The sequence below is a fragment of the Meleagris gallopavo genome, chromosome 29, assembly GCF_000146605.3.
Source record: "Meleagris gallopavo isolate NT-WF06-2002-E0010 breed Aviagen turkey brand Nicholas breeding stock chromosome 29, Turkey_5.1, whole genome shotgun sequence".
NCBI classification, from domain to species: domain Eukaryota; kingdom Metazoa; phylum Chordata; class Aves; order Galliformes; family Phasianidae; genus Meleagris; species Meleagris gallopavo.
In genome coordinates this window covers 4,295,165-4,312,850 of record NC_015039.2, presented here as the reverse complement: position 1 = coordinate 4,312,850, position 17,686 = coordinate 4,295,165, and the positions used below count along the sequence as shown (strand labels likewise).

The following is a 17,686-nucleotide window of genomic DNA, read 5'->3' as shown; positions in this document are numbered from 1 at the left end:
GGCCGATGGCGCCCAGAAGCGGCTCTCGGTGGAGCGCATCTACCAGAAGAAGTCGCAGCTGGAGCACATCCTGCTGCGGCCCGACACCTACATCGGATCCGTGGAGACCGTCACGCAGGTGGGTGAAGGGCCGGGCCGGGCGCTGCCGGCGGTGCCCGGCGTGAATTGTGTCGCATCCTCCTCCTTTTCAGCAAATGTGGGTGTTCGATGAGGAGCTGGGCCTCAACTGCAGGGACGTGACCTTCGTGCCCGGCCTGTACAAGATCTTCGACGAGATCCTGGGTGAGCGCTGCCCGCAGGGAGCCCCGCGCTGCACGGCTGTGGTACAGAGCCCGCTCAAAGCCTCGATTTTCCTTTTAATGCGATTTTGTGGCGTCCTTCCTTGTACCTCGCCAAACGTCTGCCCTACACGGAGATATGTGGCAGCACCGCGTTGGGTTTTTGCATTTGTCCTGCTGAAAACCCCATGCGATTCACACCTTTTGTTACGGTTTATGTCTTTTGTCTTGCTTGAGAACACGCTCTGATAAAACTCATCTTTCCCTTCCAGTCAATGCTGCGGACAACAAGCAGAGGGATAAAAGCATGTCCTGCATCAAAGTTACAATCGACCCGTGAGTGCTGGTTCTGTGCAATGCCTTCCCCACTCAGCTGGCTCATTCCCTCCCCGCTCTCCTACATCAATCTGGGTGCTGCCGAGCTCTGTGCCCAGCCTTATTCGTGTTAAACCCACCGTGGTTCGTGGGCTGCAAAAGCCTCTTTCCTTGTGTGCTTTCTCGATCTGTTGCAGAGCACAGACTGCTGAGGTGCCACGTTGTGGTTGTTGCAATTGTGGTGACTTCATGTTTTCATTCCACCACTGAACGCATGCTTGGTGGTGGTCCATTTTATTGGTGCTCTCTGCAACTCTGAAACTGGAGGGCTTTTTGTAGACTTGCCCTCCCTCTGCTGGCTGTTGCCGCACTTGCTGAACAGAAACCTGTTCCTGATGAAATGGTGGCCTTTCCCTGGAGATCGTGTGTGTTTGTTCCAGAGCTCAGTCATCTGCAGCGTTACAAACACGCTTTTCCCCTCCTCCAGAGAGAATAACACCATCAGTGTGTGGAACAATGGGAAAGGCATTCCAGTCGTTGAACATAAAGTGGAAAAGGTCTATGTGCCAGCACTCATCTTTGGTCAGCTGCTAACATCCAGCAACTATGATGATGATGAAAAGAAAGTCACAGGTAGGGAACACTGCAGTACAAATATACCTGGGCAGCCTGATTGGTGTGCTTGTGAGCTGAAGTACCTGGTGTAATAACTGGTGTTAATTAAATATGGTTTTATAGTGGCTGCAGGGTTTGTGGGACAGTGTTTATTGTTAGTCATACTTGGTGCTGAAGTGAATGAGCTCTTGTTAGTCCAGAGTTCTCTCCGGTGGTTTTGAGCAAAGGTAACAACACAAACATGTTTTCCTCCTAAATCCAGGTGGGCGAAATGGTTATGGAGCCAAACTGTGCAACATATTCAGCACCAAATTTACTGTGGAGACTGCGTGTCGTGAATACAAAAAGTTGTTCAAGCAGGTATGAACGCTTCTCATTTCCCTGAGGTTGTACCTGAGATTTGCAAATTAGACTTGAGTTTTTCCTATATAAATCTAGGTGTCATTGGTGCAACTAGAATAAACCTGGTCAACAGCTACTGTACCAACAACTGTGATTCAGACAAATACTGAGATGAGCAGACATAATCAGAATCTAGTTTGTAACCAGTGCTTTTTTCCTTAAAGTATTTAAAACTCCGAAGTCAGCTTGCTGCTGTTAGGAACTATGCTGGTTTCTTGTGTTTGTTGCACTCACAACTCACAAAAACTCATCTTCTCAGACCTGGACAGACAACATGGGGAAGGCCGGTGAAATGAAGCTGAAGCATTTTGATGGAGAAGATTACACCTGTGTCACCTTCCAACCTGATCTGTCGAAATTCAAAATGACGACTCTCGACAAGGACATTGTGGCTCTGATGTCCCGAAGAGCGTATGATATTGCTGGATCCACAAAGGATGTCAAAGTTTTCCTGAATGGGAAGAGGCTGCCTGTAAGTGAGCATTTAATCAGGACGAGAACATCTGTATTTCTCATGCCGTTTAACCAGTGAGATTTTGTTGAAGCAATTTATGCCATTACACATAATAAAGTGAAAGCTTGCTGAGTGATTTTCCCTACCAGCTTTTCAGGAGGATGTGCATTAAGTATTTATAGGAGCTGTTACAAATGAGTTGTCTGCTTTCATTTGTAGGTGAAAGGATTCCGCAGCTACGTGGACCTCTATCTGAAGGACAAAGTGGATGAGACTGGAAATGCACTTAAGGTCATTCATGAGGAAGTGAATTCCAGATGGGAAGTGTGCTTGACTTTAAGTGAAAAAGGCTTCCAGCAAGTTAGCTTTGTCAACAGCATTGCCACCACAAAGGTAATTCTTTCGCTCCTACAGTCACGTTCACTTCATATTCTTCATTACTGGCACTGTTTTGTTTCACTGGAGTCACCTCGAGTTCTTTGGTCCCGTTTTCCCCTAGGGTGGCAGGCACGTTGATTACGTAGCTGACCAGATTGTGACTAAACTCATTGATGTTGTGAAAAAGAAGAACAAAAACGGAGTTGGAGTGAAACCGTTTCAGGTGCGATGTCAGAATTTCCAATTAAAGAAGCCTGAATATATTCCATTTTAATCCAACAGACCATATTCTCTTTGCTCAGGTGAAGCAGAGTGCCCTGAGTAAGGAAGCACTACGGCTCAGTAGCTGTTAGATTTTTATTTAGTAGGAGGGCTGCTGATGACTTGACATCCCAAATCACATAACTCTCATCAGCTGTCCTAAATTCTGCCAAAAGACATCTAGGAAAGTTCCAAAAACAAACAGCAATGATTGAACTTGTTTCCCTCGCTGTGTGATCCTGACAGGTGAATCTCAGAAAGAAGACACTGCTGGTACAGGGAGTGGAGCCTGTGCAGTTCGTAATGCTCATCTTATTTACCTGCAGGTGAAGAACCACATGTGGATTTTTGTGAATTCCTTGATTGAAAACCCAACCTTTGACTCTCAGACTAAAGAGAACATGACTCTGCAGGCAAAGAGCTTTGGCTCAACATGTAAACTGAGTGAGAAATTTATCAAGGGTGTAAGTATTGGTGTGTGTGGATAAACAACATGTCTGTGAAGCTGCAACTTACGCTTAGCATGGCAAATACGTTGTTTACAAAGTCGTGAATTAAAAGAAAATGTTATAACTTAAAATTAAAGCTTTTCCCACGGTTGATTTTGTTCTCTAATTTTGTTTGGGCACTGCAGGCAGTTGGCTGTGGCATTGTTGAAAGTATCCTAAACTGGGTAAAATTTAAAGCTCAGACCCAGCTGAATAAGAAGTGTTCAGCTGTGAAGCACACCAAGATTAAGGGCGTTCCTAAACTGGATGATGCCAATGATGCTGGTAAGTATTTCACATCCTTTGTAGCCAGTTTGTTCAGAAACAGATAACATTTGCTCACTAGACAAATGAAACAACCATCTTCTAAAGAAAATGACAGCTTGTGCTCATTTTGCATTGCACTATTTGCAGTGCAACCAGGCCTGTATGTTTTATGAGTCGTCTCATGCAACCTGTGGTATGCTAGCCTTGACTTCACTTCTTAATTTGAAGACTTGGGTTTTTGTTTTTTGTTTTTCAGGCAGCAAGAATTCAATAGATTGTACACTCATCCTGACCGAGGGAGACTCAGCCAAAACGCTGGCTGTCTCTGGGTTAGGAGTGGTTGGTAGAGACAAGTATGGAGTATTTCCCCTTCGTGGGAAAATGCTCAACGTCAGGGAAGCTTCTCATAAGCAGGTTAGTGGGAAGACCTTAACAGCCTGTGCTGGGAGCTGTGTGTGCTTTGTGTGTCCTGCAGTGTGTTTTTAACTGAGTCAGTACAGCTTGAGGGCTTTTGATACTGCAGGGGTCTGGTCTCACCTTCAGCTTGCCTTTCTGATTAAGCAGAATACTGAGCAAATCTTGTGCAGTGCTTTGCCTGGAGGGATAGCATTTGTGCTATGGGTTAGGAAATGTTTGAAATTACCTTGGAAAATGTAAAGATAAGACGCTGGATTAGAATTAATAAAATGCTCTAAACAGATGAGGCTCTGGAAAGGCAGAGCATAGTTAGAGGTATACACCTGATGGTTATTTTTGCCGTTGTGAATCTGATAGAAAAGTCTGTATTCCTTGTGATCTTTTCCAGATAATGGAAAATGCTGAAATCAACAACATCATCAAGATTGTGGGTTTACAGTATAAGAAGAATTATGAAGATCGAGAATCTTTAAAGAGTCTTCGCTATGGGAAGATCATGATCATGACAGATCAGGTTAGGCTCACTGAAATTCAAAACTGGGAGGAGAAGTGGTGGGATACAGAGGATAGAGGAGAATGCCACCTTTCTGCTGCTGTCGTGCCTAATTTTCTGTATTCATCTCTCTCTCATTCTATATTTCAGTGGGTCATAACGTGTTTTCAGATAGGAAGGACAGAGGGGGGGTGACATTACCAAGTTGCTACCTACTGTTTTTTTGCAGTCTGCTGATACAAAGTCCTTCATACATTCATTCACCTCAAATGTGCCTCTTCTTCCTGTTAACTTTCAGTACTCAAAGTGTGGCCGCTTCTTTGGAACTGAAAGTTAATGGTTTCAATTAACTGGAATTTTGTGTATCTTCTTTATTAAACTAACAACTGGCACTGCCATCAGGGCCCTGGTTAAATTTATACTCTTCTCCAAAATAAAACCACAAAACAGGATCAAGATGGATCTCATATCAAAGGTTTGCTGATTAACTTCATCCATCACAACTGGCCTTCTCTTCTAAGACACAACTTCTTGGAGGAATTTATTACCCCCATCATAAAGGTAAGGGCTGAGGAGGTAGAAAGGTGAAGGAATAGGAACCTGTTGGTCCAAGTCTGCCTCACGTTTCACAATTCACACCTTCATTCATTGTAGGCCTCTAAAAACAAAGAAGAAATTGCGTTCTATAGCATTCCTGAGTTTGAAGAATGGAAAAACAGTACCCAGAACTACAACTCATGGAAAATCAAGTACTACAAAGGTTTGTAGAAAACCTAATACGGTGAAGGCAAATAAGAATGTTCATTATTAAATTCAGTTAGTCCAGCTTCTGCAGAAAAGGTTTGGAGTAGGTGGCCTCCAAAATTCACTTCCCTCCTAAGCTATTCTGGGCTGCTGCGTGCTGATAAGCAAGCTGCCAGATGCAGAACGATGGCTGGATGGTGAGGAATCTCTTCCACTTTGTAGTATTGGTCTCAGACATCTATAGAAGTTCCAGACAACAATCTAGAAGTGCAACTGCTGAGTTGTCTTCAATTCCTACACCTTGTGTGGTACCTTACATCCCATAAAATAAAAACACCTTTATGCTGTACATTTATATGACTTATTACAGAAATTAGATATAGTAATGCCTTCCTATGAAGTGCAACTTAATTTAAGCAAGAAATTAGGATTGACTGGTATTGGTTCTGCAGGTTTGGGTACCAGCACATCGAAGGAGGCTAAGGAATACTTTGCAGATATGGCTAGACATCGAATTGGCTTCAAGTACTCTGGTCCTGAAGATGATGCTGCCATCACCCTGGTAACGTACACTCGACTTAATTGCTGATTTACTACCTTTGGTATTTGGCTGCTTATTTTCTCTAAAAATGCTCTCAGAGGCCTTTGGGCTTGAGATGGTCTCTTTGTTACCAAGGCTACAGCCTCAGTTTAACCAGTAGAAGCAAATTTGTCCACAGAGCTCAGGCCAAGAGCACCCTTTCAGTGATGGCTTTTAAATATAGCTCAGAACAAACTAACCACTACAAACCAATTGACATTTTCAGACACAATAGTAAATATTCCTTCAACATTACTCTGTGTGTTCTGCTGCAGTTTTCTCTGAGCCAAACCTCTCCATTCTCCTCTAGATTTTTTTTTCCTCCTGAAATGGTTCACCAGAGGATTTAAAACAGTCCTCGCTTTTGTGAACTCCACCACCCTAAGGAGACGTTGGCTCTCATCTATTCTCACCTATTAGACAGTACCAAAAACTAAGCTTTTTTTAATCCTCTGACGTATTAATTAACAAGGAAGTCTACTTCAGTTTTCTGTTATTCTGTTAAAATTTCATACAGTTAAACCTGGCTGCTGTGTCTCTTACAGACTGGTGGAAATTCAGTATGTTCAGCTCCAAGAATCTGTTACTGCACTTCTCAGGCTTCTAAGTCAGCCTGCTTACCGTGTTCTTCTGCTGAAACTCTTCCTGTGTGCTTTCCTTTTCTTCACGTTCCAGTAGGGCACATAGAGTGTCCCAGAACTGAGTTATTTCTCATTTTGCAACACAGGCCTTTAGTAAGAAGAAGGTAGAAGAGCGAAAGGAATGGCTGACTAATTTCATGGAGGATCGAAGACAGCGGAAGCTGCAAGGCCTGCCAGAGGTAAAAGGTTGATTACATGAAGGAATTTGGTTTCCTGTCTCCCTGTTCTCAGTTTCATTCTGGCAAGCTAGGGCTGTATGCAATGTAGTCATTGGGTTACAGGACAGATGTACAATGCTTTGGGATTTTGCAGATTTGCTTCTCCTTTTTGCATTGTATTAGTTATAACCTCAGTGTCAATGAGTCGATCGTTCTTTTCATTTCTAACTCTTCCAAATTACTTTATTCAAAAGGGAAATGACAACTTGAGCAGAACTAGGTGAACGTGCTTCAGGGGAAGCATCATTTTGTTTTTTCATGCTGAGAATGTCATCACTTTCACTGTGTTTACCTACAGTCTTACCAGGAGCCTCCATTTGAGTGAAACTAGCCAAGTGTGAGCTAAGAAACAGGTTAAGCCTTGCTAAAATTAAAGCACTCTTGCATTTGTTTTTCTTAGGACTATCTGTATGGGAAAGATACTAATTACCTGACATACAACGACTTCATCAACAAGGAGTTGGTCCTGTTCTCAAACTCAGATAATGAAAGATCGATCCCATCTCTGGTTGATGGTAAGTTATTTCAAGACAGTGATTCCATGTAGGGCTTTCCTGAAATGTGCCAAGGGAATGACTTGGTATGAAGTGGGAATTTGGTGATTCTGGGTTAGCGTTCTAAACTCCAATTTCTACCTTCCAAGTTTTTTTAACCTTTGGCTTAAATGTCTTTCCTGCTCTCTACTTAAATCTGGTGGTGCAGAATCTTTAGGTCTCTAAGTTTCTGTTGGTCTCTAGAGAGCAGAAGCTAAGTGAAACCTTTTGTACGTTAAAAACACGAGGTCTTTTTTTTCTGTGCAGGTTTGAAGCCAGGCCAGAGGAAAGTTCTGTTCACGTGTTTCAAAAGAAACGACAAACGGGAGGTGAAGGTTGCTCAGCTGGCTGGTTCTGTAGCTGAGATGTCCTCGTACCATCATGGTGAGGTAAGAGCCCCTCCTCGTTGTGCAAAATGCCTGAAAAAAAAGAGAAATATTTCAATTTCATGAGAGTGGCTGCTCTGCCTATCTTGCCCACACCTCATGGGATGTGTTTTGTTAGGAAAGCGGAACGAGAAAAACCTGCTTTATTTGTGATGGATTTGGGAGGACATCTTTTATGAGCTGAATTTATCTTCCATATCGGTTCTGTTCTTAGTGCAGGTTTTACCTTTAATGTTGTCCTTTCAGTGAAGAATTATGCTTTTTTAACTGTGAACCTTCTATCTTGCAGGCATCGCTGATGATGACCATCATAAACCTGGCTCAGAACTTTGTGGGCAGTAACAACCTCAACCTGCTGCAGCCCATCGGTCAGTTTGGCACGAGGCTGCATGGTGGGAAGGACTCTGCGAGCCCTCGATACATCTTCACAATGCTAAGGTTGGCATTGAAGTCATCTTACAGTCTTAAGTATTTTCAGCATTGCTACAAGACTCGATTTAACAGCATTTAAAATGAAGAGTAATGTTTTCCCTTAAAGTCTCTAAAACTGCACCATTTGAATAAAAAAGATCAGCCACGATTTGTGGGACTTGGACTCTAGATCCAGATGTGTAAACTTGATTTGCTGTGCTACGTATGTGATAGGAATAGCATGGAATGCAGAAATGAGACAAAACCAATGTGGGGAGACTTCTGGGTAGGATAAAAAATGAACTTGAATTGAGAGAGTTGTGTTCTAGTATCTTAAAGCACAGTGTGGTGTCTCATTTACACAAAGTACAAACTTCTGGGGTTGCACAGTGTGACAAGTAGGGGCTGATGAGACTGCTCAAGGTGCAGCTCTCGTTTGAGTGTTACTCCAGAAGCCTGGTTTTCTCACAAACACCAGACTGGTTCATATGGAAAAAAGCAAACCATGATTTATTTGTTTGATCGGACTTTGGGGGTTCTTTTTTCATTGCAGGCATTGCTGCGTAATGGGAATTTGGGCTGATGTTCTCTTTTCTCTTCTAGCCCACTGGCACGGCTGCTGTTCCCACCAGTGGATGACAACGTCCTGAGGTTCCTCTATGATGACAACCAACGTGTGGAGCCGGAGTGGTACATGCCTATAATTCCCATGGTGCTGATAAACGGGGCAGAAGGGATTGGCACTGGCTGGTCCTGTAAGATCCCCAACTTTGATATCAGGGAGACTGTGAATAACATCCGTCGTCTGCTGGATGGAAACGAGCCTTTGCCAATGGTAAATAATGTATTTAAGAAATTCTCACTTGTTGGGTTATTCAGCATATACTGAAGCATATGATGCTTTTTTTGTTTTTTTTTGAGTGCTTGCAATCCAGTGTTTTGTTTTCTGCTTAGCTTCCCAGCTACAAGAATTTCAAAGGCACAATAGATGAGCTTGGACCTAACCAGTATGTGATAAGTGGTGAAGTGTCCATCCTCGATTCCACGACCATTGAAATCACTGAGCTGCCTGTCAGAACATGGACACAGGTAACGAACACTGAATTTGCCCTGTAGAGTAAAAAGTGATTATGAGTGTTTACTGGCTTTTCATCTCCGTGGACCAGTGGGTCTGACTTTGATTCTTTTGTCAGACCTACAAAGAGCAAGTTCTGGAGCCGATGCTAAATGGGACTGAGAAGACCCCCTCACTGATCACAGACTATAAGGAATATCACACTGACACCACGGTGAAGTTTGTGGTGAAGATGAGCGAGGAAAAACTAGCTGAAGCTGAAGCAGTGGGGTTGCATAAGGTTTTCAAACTCCAAACAAATCTAACATGCAACTCTATGGTACGTAATAGATTTTGCTGAAGAGAGTTCTTGGTTTAACTCAGTCTCTGTGTACAGTTGCAGTTCCTGCTTCTCATGAAAATATTCCTTTTCAGCAGCTTTTTGACTTGGTTTCCTGATATTACTGGTTTTAAGTCAGCTTTCTAAATTCACCTTTAAAAGCTAACGAGGCTGACTTGGCAGTGGGTCCCACATGGGCTGGATTTGCCTGTTGGTGTCAGAGAGATCCGAAATCTCACCGTATCCTTTGGTGTGTCAAGGCCACACCTCTGAATGTCCAGATCCCGACAGTGTGTGATGTTTGATGCAAGGAACAGATCCAACAAATAGCTTTAAGATTCAAGTAACGTTAGCTCTACTATGTTATTAACTATTTAGAAGTTCTAAAATTGTCTCTGCTGCTGTGCTTGCAAGCTGAAATAATTTCTGAAACAACACTAAGGTTTAAAATCAGTTGGTTAATAAATCAACTGTAGGATCACATCTGTGCTACATCTAACTTTCAGTGGTTTTGAAAATCAGTTTTACGGTCACAGCACCCGTGTTCTTTTATCTAGGTTCTTTTTGACCATGTTGGCTTTCTCAAGAAGTACGAGTCTCCCCAGGATATCCTTAAAGAGTTCTTTGAACTCAGGCTCCGCTACTACAGTTTGAGGAAAGAATGGCTTATTGGGATGCTGGGAGCCGAGTCTGCAAAGCTGAGCAACCAGGCTCGATTCATCCTGGAGAAAATAGATGGCAAAATTGTGATTGGTACGTGCTGCTCTTGGCTCTTTGGCTCTTGAAACTAGGAGAACTGGGTGCTCTCTTGAGCTCTGTCAGCACCCTCTCAGCCCCAGTCTGGCTTTTCACAAAACACACCGGAGCTTATCTTTCTGTTCTCGTAACATATAAGAGGAAAATGCTTCGTAGAACATCCTTCCTCTATAGGGCTCTGCACGTATAAATTAAACCAGAACTCTTACAGCTTTCCCATAGTGCGTTTGACACTGCTTGAAAAGTATACCTGCATAAAAGTGTACCTGTAAAAGTGTACGGTGGGGGGCTGGAAAGAGTTTCCAGTTTGTTTGGGCTTTCTGTTCAAATGAATTCTTAGGAGCCTGTATCTTTCCTGCGTTATCTTTGTGAAACTGCAAAATATTCCAAATTGTGTTCTCAGTGAAGTGGAGTTTCAAAGTTAGAAGACAGCCAAGCTCACAGCATCTGAGCATCATGAGCTGGAAAAAGAAACAGATCTTTGTTTACAGCATTTGGACTTCTCAGTCAGCTCCAGCTCAGTCTACAAGGCAGTCTGTCTTTCACTTGCGTGTGTGGAGAGCGCAGCTGGACGAAGGGTCATGAGATGCTCTGTGGTTTGTGTCTGAAGGCTGCCCAGTGATCCTGCAGTCTGTGTCTGTTTGACTCAAGAATGCATTTCCTTGGGTTGTTGCAATAAGCAGTTCCAAGGCTGGCAGAGCTGGTTTCATTTGTATTTGTGTCTCGTGGATGATTGCTTCTGCGACATTAAAAAGAAAAAAAATCCAGCTGAAGCATTTCCATTGGTTGAGACATTTATAGAATAAATTTCCCAAGTGATGCCTGATGAGGCTCATGCTATACTGAAGCCTTGAAGTCACATCAGGGCTTTTTCCTCCACCTGCCTATTATCATAAAACCATTCTGATACCATCACGCTTCCTCCCCCCCCACCAAATTCAGACTCTATTTAGGGCAGGGGAAATGCATGTATGGAAATGAAGGAGCAAATGTTTAAAGTGCTCCAGCAGGTGTTCCTGACAGGCCTGGGAGAAATGCTGAGCTAACAGATCACCTCCTAAATAGCAATTTTTGGGTGTTATTTTAAGATCTGCCACGTGTCCCAGCTCCAATTAGGAAAGGCTGTTTTAGAGCCATATAGGATGCTGAACTGTTTTAACCACTGGAGTCAAAATGTAAAGGTCATTTGTCTTTCCTAACAGGGGCTGCAGTGGTCACTAACTGGCAATTCTGAAATGTCTGTTTACAGAAAACAAGCCCAAGAAAGAACTGATTCAGGTTCTTATCCAAAGAGGATATGAATCGGATCCAGTGAAGGCCTGGAAGGAATTGCAAAACAAGGTAATACTTCAGTCATCCATTCATTATCAGTTCATAGGAAGAAGCACAAGTTGCTTTGCCATTTGGAGAATTCAAGAGCTTGTGTCTGATAGGGGAAAGTGAGACAAAAAACCGTTTAGTTTGTCGTTCAGAAGGCACTGACACAGAGAGTGACACTGATCCAGCAGTGGCAAAGTCCTACTGCTTCCATTTCCAGTGCTTTTTAAGGGTTCTGCTCTTCCAGTGTGACACAGTTGTTGTAAAAGGGCAGCGAGGAAGATGACAGGTGTTAAGCAGCCTGAGGAAAACTTGCTCTCTCAAGACAGGTCAAACAGAGCAGAGCAAAAGAGCTTTGAAGAATTCTTTGGACTCCTCTGTGTGGTAGCAGCTTTCAGGCCATAACTCCTTCTCTGCCCATTTCTGAATTGTGCTTTACAGCTCCAGGGCACTGTAAGCACATGGCAGCCCTGTCATTGTGTGTGGCTGTATTTGCAGACAGTGTTTGATTAAATTCTCATTCAGGAGGAAGAAGAAGAAGGAGATGAGAGTGACAAAGAATCAGCTGCAGCTACTGGGCCAGATTTCAACTATCTTCTGAACATGCCCCTTTGGTACCTGACTAAGGAGAAGAAGGATGAGCTCTGCAAGCAGAGAGATAACAAAGTATGCTCCTTATTTTTCTCATAAAAGCATTACGTTTTTCTGTGTTGGGTTAAACTGTGTGGCTCACTCGTGATTCTCACCTGTGATTCACTTTAGGAAAAGGAGCTGGAAGACTTGAAGTGCAAGAGCCCCTCTGACCTGTGGAAAGAAGATCTTGCTGCCTTTGTTGAAGAGCTTGATGTATGTCAGTGGTTCTGTGCAGATGACTGACACCCTTGTGGCCTTATCCAGCTGTTAATTGAATTCTTTGCCATAACAGGAAACTACAAATGGAAATTTGTATGTCTTGCATTAAGTTCACTCCAGTAGGGGAATTAAAGCTTTCCCTGCCTTCCTAGGATAGGGTAGGAATACCTGCTGTGGGGCAGGCACTCAAACCACCAAGGAGGCTGTGGGAAGGAAGTCAGTGATCCATGAGGAGGAGTTCTAAGTGAGCCTGAGAGGAAAGCAGAAAAAATAGCAGAGAGGGAAGCTTCCTTGAAGCTGATGATAGGAATTCTATCAGTGAGCTCAGAGGGTTTTCCTGCACAGGCTGTGATGGTGGGGTTTTTTCCAGCAGGACACTGGTTCTTATTCTCACGGCTGTGTCACTTCATGTTCAATTCTGCAGGCAGTAGAAGCCAAGCAAATGCAGGATGAAATGGCAGGGATAACTGGCAAACCTTTAAAGGCAAAAGGAGGGAAACAAGGAGGGAAGCAGAAGGTGACAAAGGCACAGCTGACAGAAGTGATGCCTTCACCTCATGGCATAAGGGTTGTTCCTCAGATCACTGCAGAAATGAAGGCGGAGGCAGAAAAGAGAACTAAAAGGAAGATAAAGGTAAGAAATATCCAGATGCTCCAAACACTTCTATTGCATCCTCTCCAATTCAGACAGTCCTGTAGAAACACGTTTTTGTTAGCTGAACTGAGCTGTGCCATTCAGCTTTCTGCAGCCTGGAAAACAGAAATACCCCTACACCTGTGCTGGCCTGTAATCAGGTGCTGCTCCTTTCCTGCACACAACTCCATCTCACAGCTTTTCCAGTTACGTTTGCGCTGTTGATTTAACCCACCCTGTTGGAGTTGTGCATCCTCAACACGCCCTGGGGCCATGCCATCAGCACACACAGGCAGTCCCAAAGCACATCAGGTGTGGGCACAAAGTTCCTGTTTTTGTTGTGTTGGATTCTGCACTGTCAGTCACCTGACCTGGGAATACTTGCCTGATTTGCTCAGTTTCAGACGGTCTGTGTCACAAACTCAGACCTTTTACATTGCCAACTTCTGTGTGTATAAACCAAACTTCTTTCTGTGCCTCTTCCAGTTGTGAGTTAATTTCCTATCTATTTGACAATATCTGCTTTTATCTTCAGAGTGAAAAAAATGAATCTGATGAGAAACAAGAAGGAAACTCATCTGGGGATAAGGAGCCCTCAAGCCTTAAGGAACGATTAGCACAGAAGCGTAAAGCCGAGCAAGGTAACCATGTGTGCGTGATTCCATCATGGAAAGTGAGGGGAAGGGCGGCTGGCTTGGTTATCTGCCTCTTCCCAACGTGCTGAGTGACATCTAGGATTGGTATGTTTGGAAAAAATAGGCGAGGGAGATATGATATGAAGAGATCCTGGCTGACAGCCAAGCTGGTGGCATGGTCACTGTTTCCCTTGGACACTTAAGCCAGAATCCTCTCAATTCAGCGATGCATTTCTAAGCCGAGCTCCAGCTAAGCCCGGTGCACACGTGGATGTTGGGGTCCATCCCTCCTCCCGATGTTTTTCAGGCACCAAGAGGCAGACCACTCTCCCATTTAAACCAATAAAGAAAATGAAGCGCAACCCTTGGTCTGACTCAGACTCTGACTCAGAGTCGGATGATTTCGAAGTGCCTTCTAAAAGAGAGCGAGTGGTTCGCCAGGCAGCAGGTGAGTGCTGGCACGGGGGGAGAAGTGGAGCAGAGCTGTTCAGAGAGATCCCAGAGTCGGCCAGAAAGCAGTTGTAAAGGCTTATTTATCTTACTTTACGTAGCAATTAAATATTTCTAATCTTTGAGTAGAATTTCACAACAATCTTTCAAGGGAAAGCAGAGAAGAAATTGTTTCATATTAGGCAGCTTTCTTAGCAAATCAAATGTGTTCTTGCCAAGTGAGCCCAGAATACGCCAGCAACTTGCAGTCTTCTCAGTGTCTTCCTCGGTATCTGCTTGGTTTTGAGTCTTTTTAAATTAATAGCTACATCTAAAACACTGGAAAGGGAGTTGAGCTGCTTAATACCGAGTGTGTAAAATGTTATCTGTGTTATTTCGTCAGCCAAAATCAAACCCATGGTCAATTCAGACTCGGATGCAGATCTTAACAGCTCAGATGAGGAGTCTGAGTATCAGGGGAACAGTGAAAGCAACAGTGACTCAGATACAAACTGGAAAAAGAAACCTCCCAAGCCCAAAGCTGCCCCAAAGTGAGTATTTCTTCATGCAGGCACTGGAGATGAGCTGTGCTCACACTGCTGACATTATTTACTAATAGTTCTTCTTACATACACCTGTGTAGTGTGCCATCAGTTACAGAAATAACGGGTTCTGTGTTCTAGGGAAACCACAGAGAAAAAAGCTAAAGCTCCCAAGGAAAAGCCGCTGCCAGATGCTGTCCCTGGTGAGTCCAGGTCCTTCTAAACCTCGTCCACTTTCCTATGCCAGTGCAGCTCACTGGATGCTGATCTCTGTGTAATGCCAACAAGGGCAGATATCAGAGTCACACCACGCAAAGAAACTGATGCTGGAGTGCAAGCTGGTGTTGCTGCCCAGGATTTTGCCTGCTTCAGCTTCTCTTTGTGTTTATTCCATTTTTTGATAGCTGTCATAAAGTTGAACACAATTATTTCCTTCTGCTCTGATGTTTACAGCCAGGGTAGATCAGTTAGCTGTTTCAGACCTGCTTCCTCCTTTCTCTGTTCAGTTCGAGCCCAAGATGTTGCTACTGAAAGTGTGAGTCAGGATCCTGCAGCTCCTCCTGTCTCCGTGCCTCGCAGTCAGGCCGTGCCTAAGAAGCCTGCAGCAGCTAAGAAGGGCAGCACTGCCAAGGGTAAGGCAAAGCTCGGGCTCTGAGCTCTGCAGCCATTGAAAAGGTAATTCTGAGGTAGCAGTTACTCCTGTGGGAAACGAGTGAGTGGTTTTGTCAGGCATTTGGAGTTTAATTCCATGAGAGATGTGCATTCAGGTGTTGTCATTCAGAAGTGGTTTGCTCATTTCAACTCGGTTTGGAGACGTGCTGTTAGAAAATGTCAAAATACAGGCGAGGAACCTCAGTAACTGCTCGGGATGAGGTGGAAATACGTTCCTTGCCTGTGCAAGGTGTAAGATTGGTTACACGGCTTTGAGACTTCAGAACTTCTCCGTTGGAAATGGTCTGTAAGTGGCTCTGGGTGCGTTTAAATTTGATCCACTCGGTCCTCCAGGCAGATGAATCCTTGCTGTTCAGAGCTGCTCTCTTTCTAGAGAGCGGTGCTTCCCGATGGGATGAGCTGTGTGCCCACCTGGCGGGCAGCAGCTGTGCTGGAAGTGAGACCTGTGAGTGCGATGAAAAGCAGCAAATTATTATATTACATGAAAAGCTCAAACACAGCGTTGTGTTTCAGATAACCAGCCGTCCATCGTGGATATTCTCACCAAGAAGGCAGCACCAAAACCCCAAGGGGCAGCGCTGAGGGAGGAGCTCCCACCTTCCAAAGCCGCAGCCAAGAAGCCCGGTGCCCCCAGGGGGCGGAAGGCCGCCAAAAGGCTGTCGAGTTCTTCTGATTCAGACTCAGATTTCGGCTCAAAGCCTTCCAAATCCATTGCAGTAAAGGTTTGTGCACTGCCACTCGTTTGTGCTGAGGGGGCACCGGGGTGCAGTGTGTTATTCTGGAGGAAGAGTGGGCTGGAGAAGCAGAAGCTCATCTCGTCTCTGTGATGGGGGGAGCTGGGTGAGAAGGGCACGCCGTGCCTGGCTGCGTGTCCTGGGCTGCTGGATTGGCCTCGTCAGTCCGAGGAGCAGCCCTGCCTGACAGCAGTGCGTGCTGTGCTCTGTGCTCAGGTGTGTGAGTCACTTCTCGGCTTCTTTCTCTCCAGAAACGCAAGCGGGACGTCGATGACAGCTACGGCATGGACCTGACTGCAGACAGAGCTGCAGCAGCTGCGCCCCGCAGCCGGCCTGGGCGCCTCAAAAAGCCCGTCCAGTACCTGGAGTCCTCTGATGAGGATGATATGTTCTGAGTTTTTATGAAGTTTTAAACAGTTGGGTTACGGACTAGCAGTGAGCAGAGCTCATGACAAACTTCAGCCAAGGAACTTCTCAGACTAGGAGTCTTTGCTAATTTAACCTCAAAAGTCTTGGATACAAGTGAATACAGAATATTCTTCTAGCTTTAGGATAATTCAGACTTGTTTGTAAACAGGAGCACACACCTGCTGCCCTTTCTCCCAGCTAGTGCTGACCTGTTTCCCTTCTCCCTGTCAGCCAGCTGGAGGTCCTGGTAAGTCTTCTGACTCATTACAGTCATTTTAATTGCAAGACATATTTGTGTATCTCAAGTTCTATAAGTTATATAGATGTTCCCCTTTTTAGATACCTTTAAAATAATAAAATATTTTAGCTTTTCACTCCACAACCAGAGACTTGACATGTGCCCCAGTAGCTCCATTTCTGCCATGCTGACTTTTAGCCTTTGGCTTTTTAAATCCAGCTTTGGTAATGGAGGTCTGTGCAGGCTTGTCTCCACGCTCTGCTGTGGTGGCAGTTTTATCTCCTGACCAGCTGCCAAGAAGCCCAGAGCTCATCCTGGGCCAAGGGCTGCTGCTGCTGTGGAGGGAGCCCAGCATGGCTGGGCAGGCAAGCGTTCCTCACCGAGTCTGTGTGCCGTCCAAAGGGAAGCAGGCTGTTATTCCCACGCACACGCTGGAAAGCAGCAGGTCCCCGTGCTGGGCTTCTCTGCTGCCACTCAGCGCAGGGAAAGTTGTGCAGAGCAGCTCTGAGCAGCGTGGAGCTTCTCGTGCCAGTCTGTACCTGAGGACAGCGCTTCCTTCCCCTCCGCTCCGTGCTGTGGGACCTCAGCACAGCTCCTGTTTTGTGTTCCTCAGCAAAAGCAGGGGAGGGTTGGCTTCCTCTTCCCCTCAGCGGTACTTTACTGGAGTGGGGCTAGTTGTGCTTTGCTTCTCTGAGGGGCTGAGGGATATTTCTTAACTGTCTGTAAATATTTTGTGTTTTTCTAGTCGTAATTGTCACTAAACTGTTCTCTGTCCTTTTAAATATTTACATAATAAAAGTTTTTCTACTCGAGCTTTGTTCAACAAAAAGCACTTGTCCATTCCTGTCCCCCCCTTTCACCCGTGCTGGCTCACCAGAGCCCTGCCTTCTCTCTTCCCCCTCCTCAGGCGTATTCTAAAGGTACGTCAAACTCTACAGCAACTGCATCCCACTTCCCAGCTCCTTCATTGAGCTGCAGCTGAGCTGAGCTGCTTTGTGCGCTGCGTGCTGGGTTGTACGTGGAGCTGTGTGCGGCTCCGTCCGCCCAAGGATGGACGGGAGATGCAGCGGCAGCCCCGCAGCCCGGCCCTGCTCTGCTGGGGCTCCTCCTGCAACCCGCCTGCAGCAGCGCAGCCACCCGGAGCGCCGCGCATCGCTTCTGTTCCCCCCGGGGCTTCTGCCGCAGCTGCTGCCC

At 45.1% G+C, this 17,686-nt stretch overlaps 1 protein-coding gene across 1 annotated transcript; it reads left to right on the top strand.

Moving 5' to 3' along the window:
• Position 1: 1 nt before the first annotated feature.
• On the top strand, positions 2 to 17,304 carry TOP2A (DNA topoisomerase II alpha; the record flags this gene model as incomplete). Its single annotated transcript, XM_010724733.2, has 34 exons — positions 2 to 118; positions 192 to 282; positions 551 to 614; positions 1,081 to 1,226; positions 1,471 to 1,568; positions 1,870 to 2,082; positions 2,284 to 2,457; positions 2,564 to 2,665; positions 3,030 to 3,167; positions 3,338 to 3,476; positions 3,715 to 3,872; positions 4,264 to 4,389; positions 4,819 to 4,929; positions 5,023 to 5,128; positions 5,565 to 5,674; positions 6,420 to 6,512; positions 6,952 to 7,066; positions 7,352 to 7,473; positions 7,760 to 7,908; positions 8,485 to 8,716; positions 8,836 to 8,970; positions 9,075 to 9,275; positions 9,833 to 10,028; positions 11,281 to 11,372; positions 11,874 to 12,014; positions 12,111 to 12,194; positions 12,625 to 12,834; positions 13,370 to 13,475; positions 13,777 to 13,917; positions 14,302 to 14,449; positions 14,582 to 14,643; positions 14,947 to 15,072; positions 15,626 to 15,834; positions 16,098 to 17,304. Coding segments are annotated over 34 exons (4,599 nt in total), but the record flags the coding sequence as incomplete, so codon positions are not given.
• Positions 17,305 to 17,686: the final 382 nt, after the last annotated feature.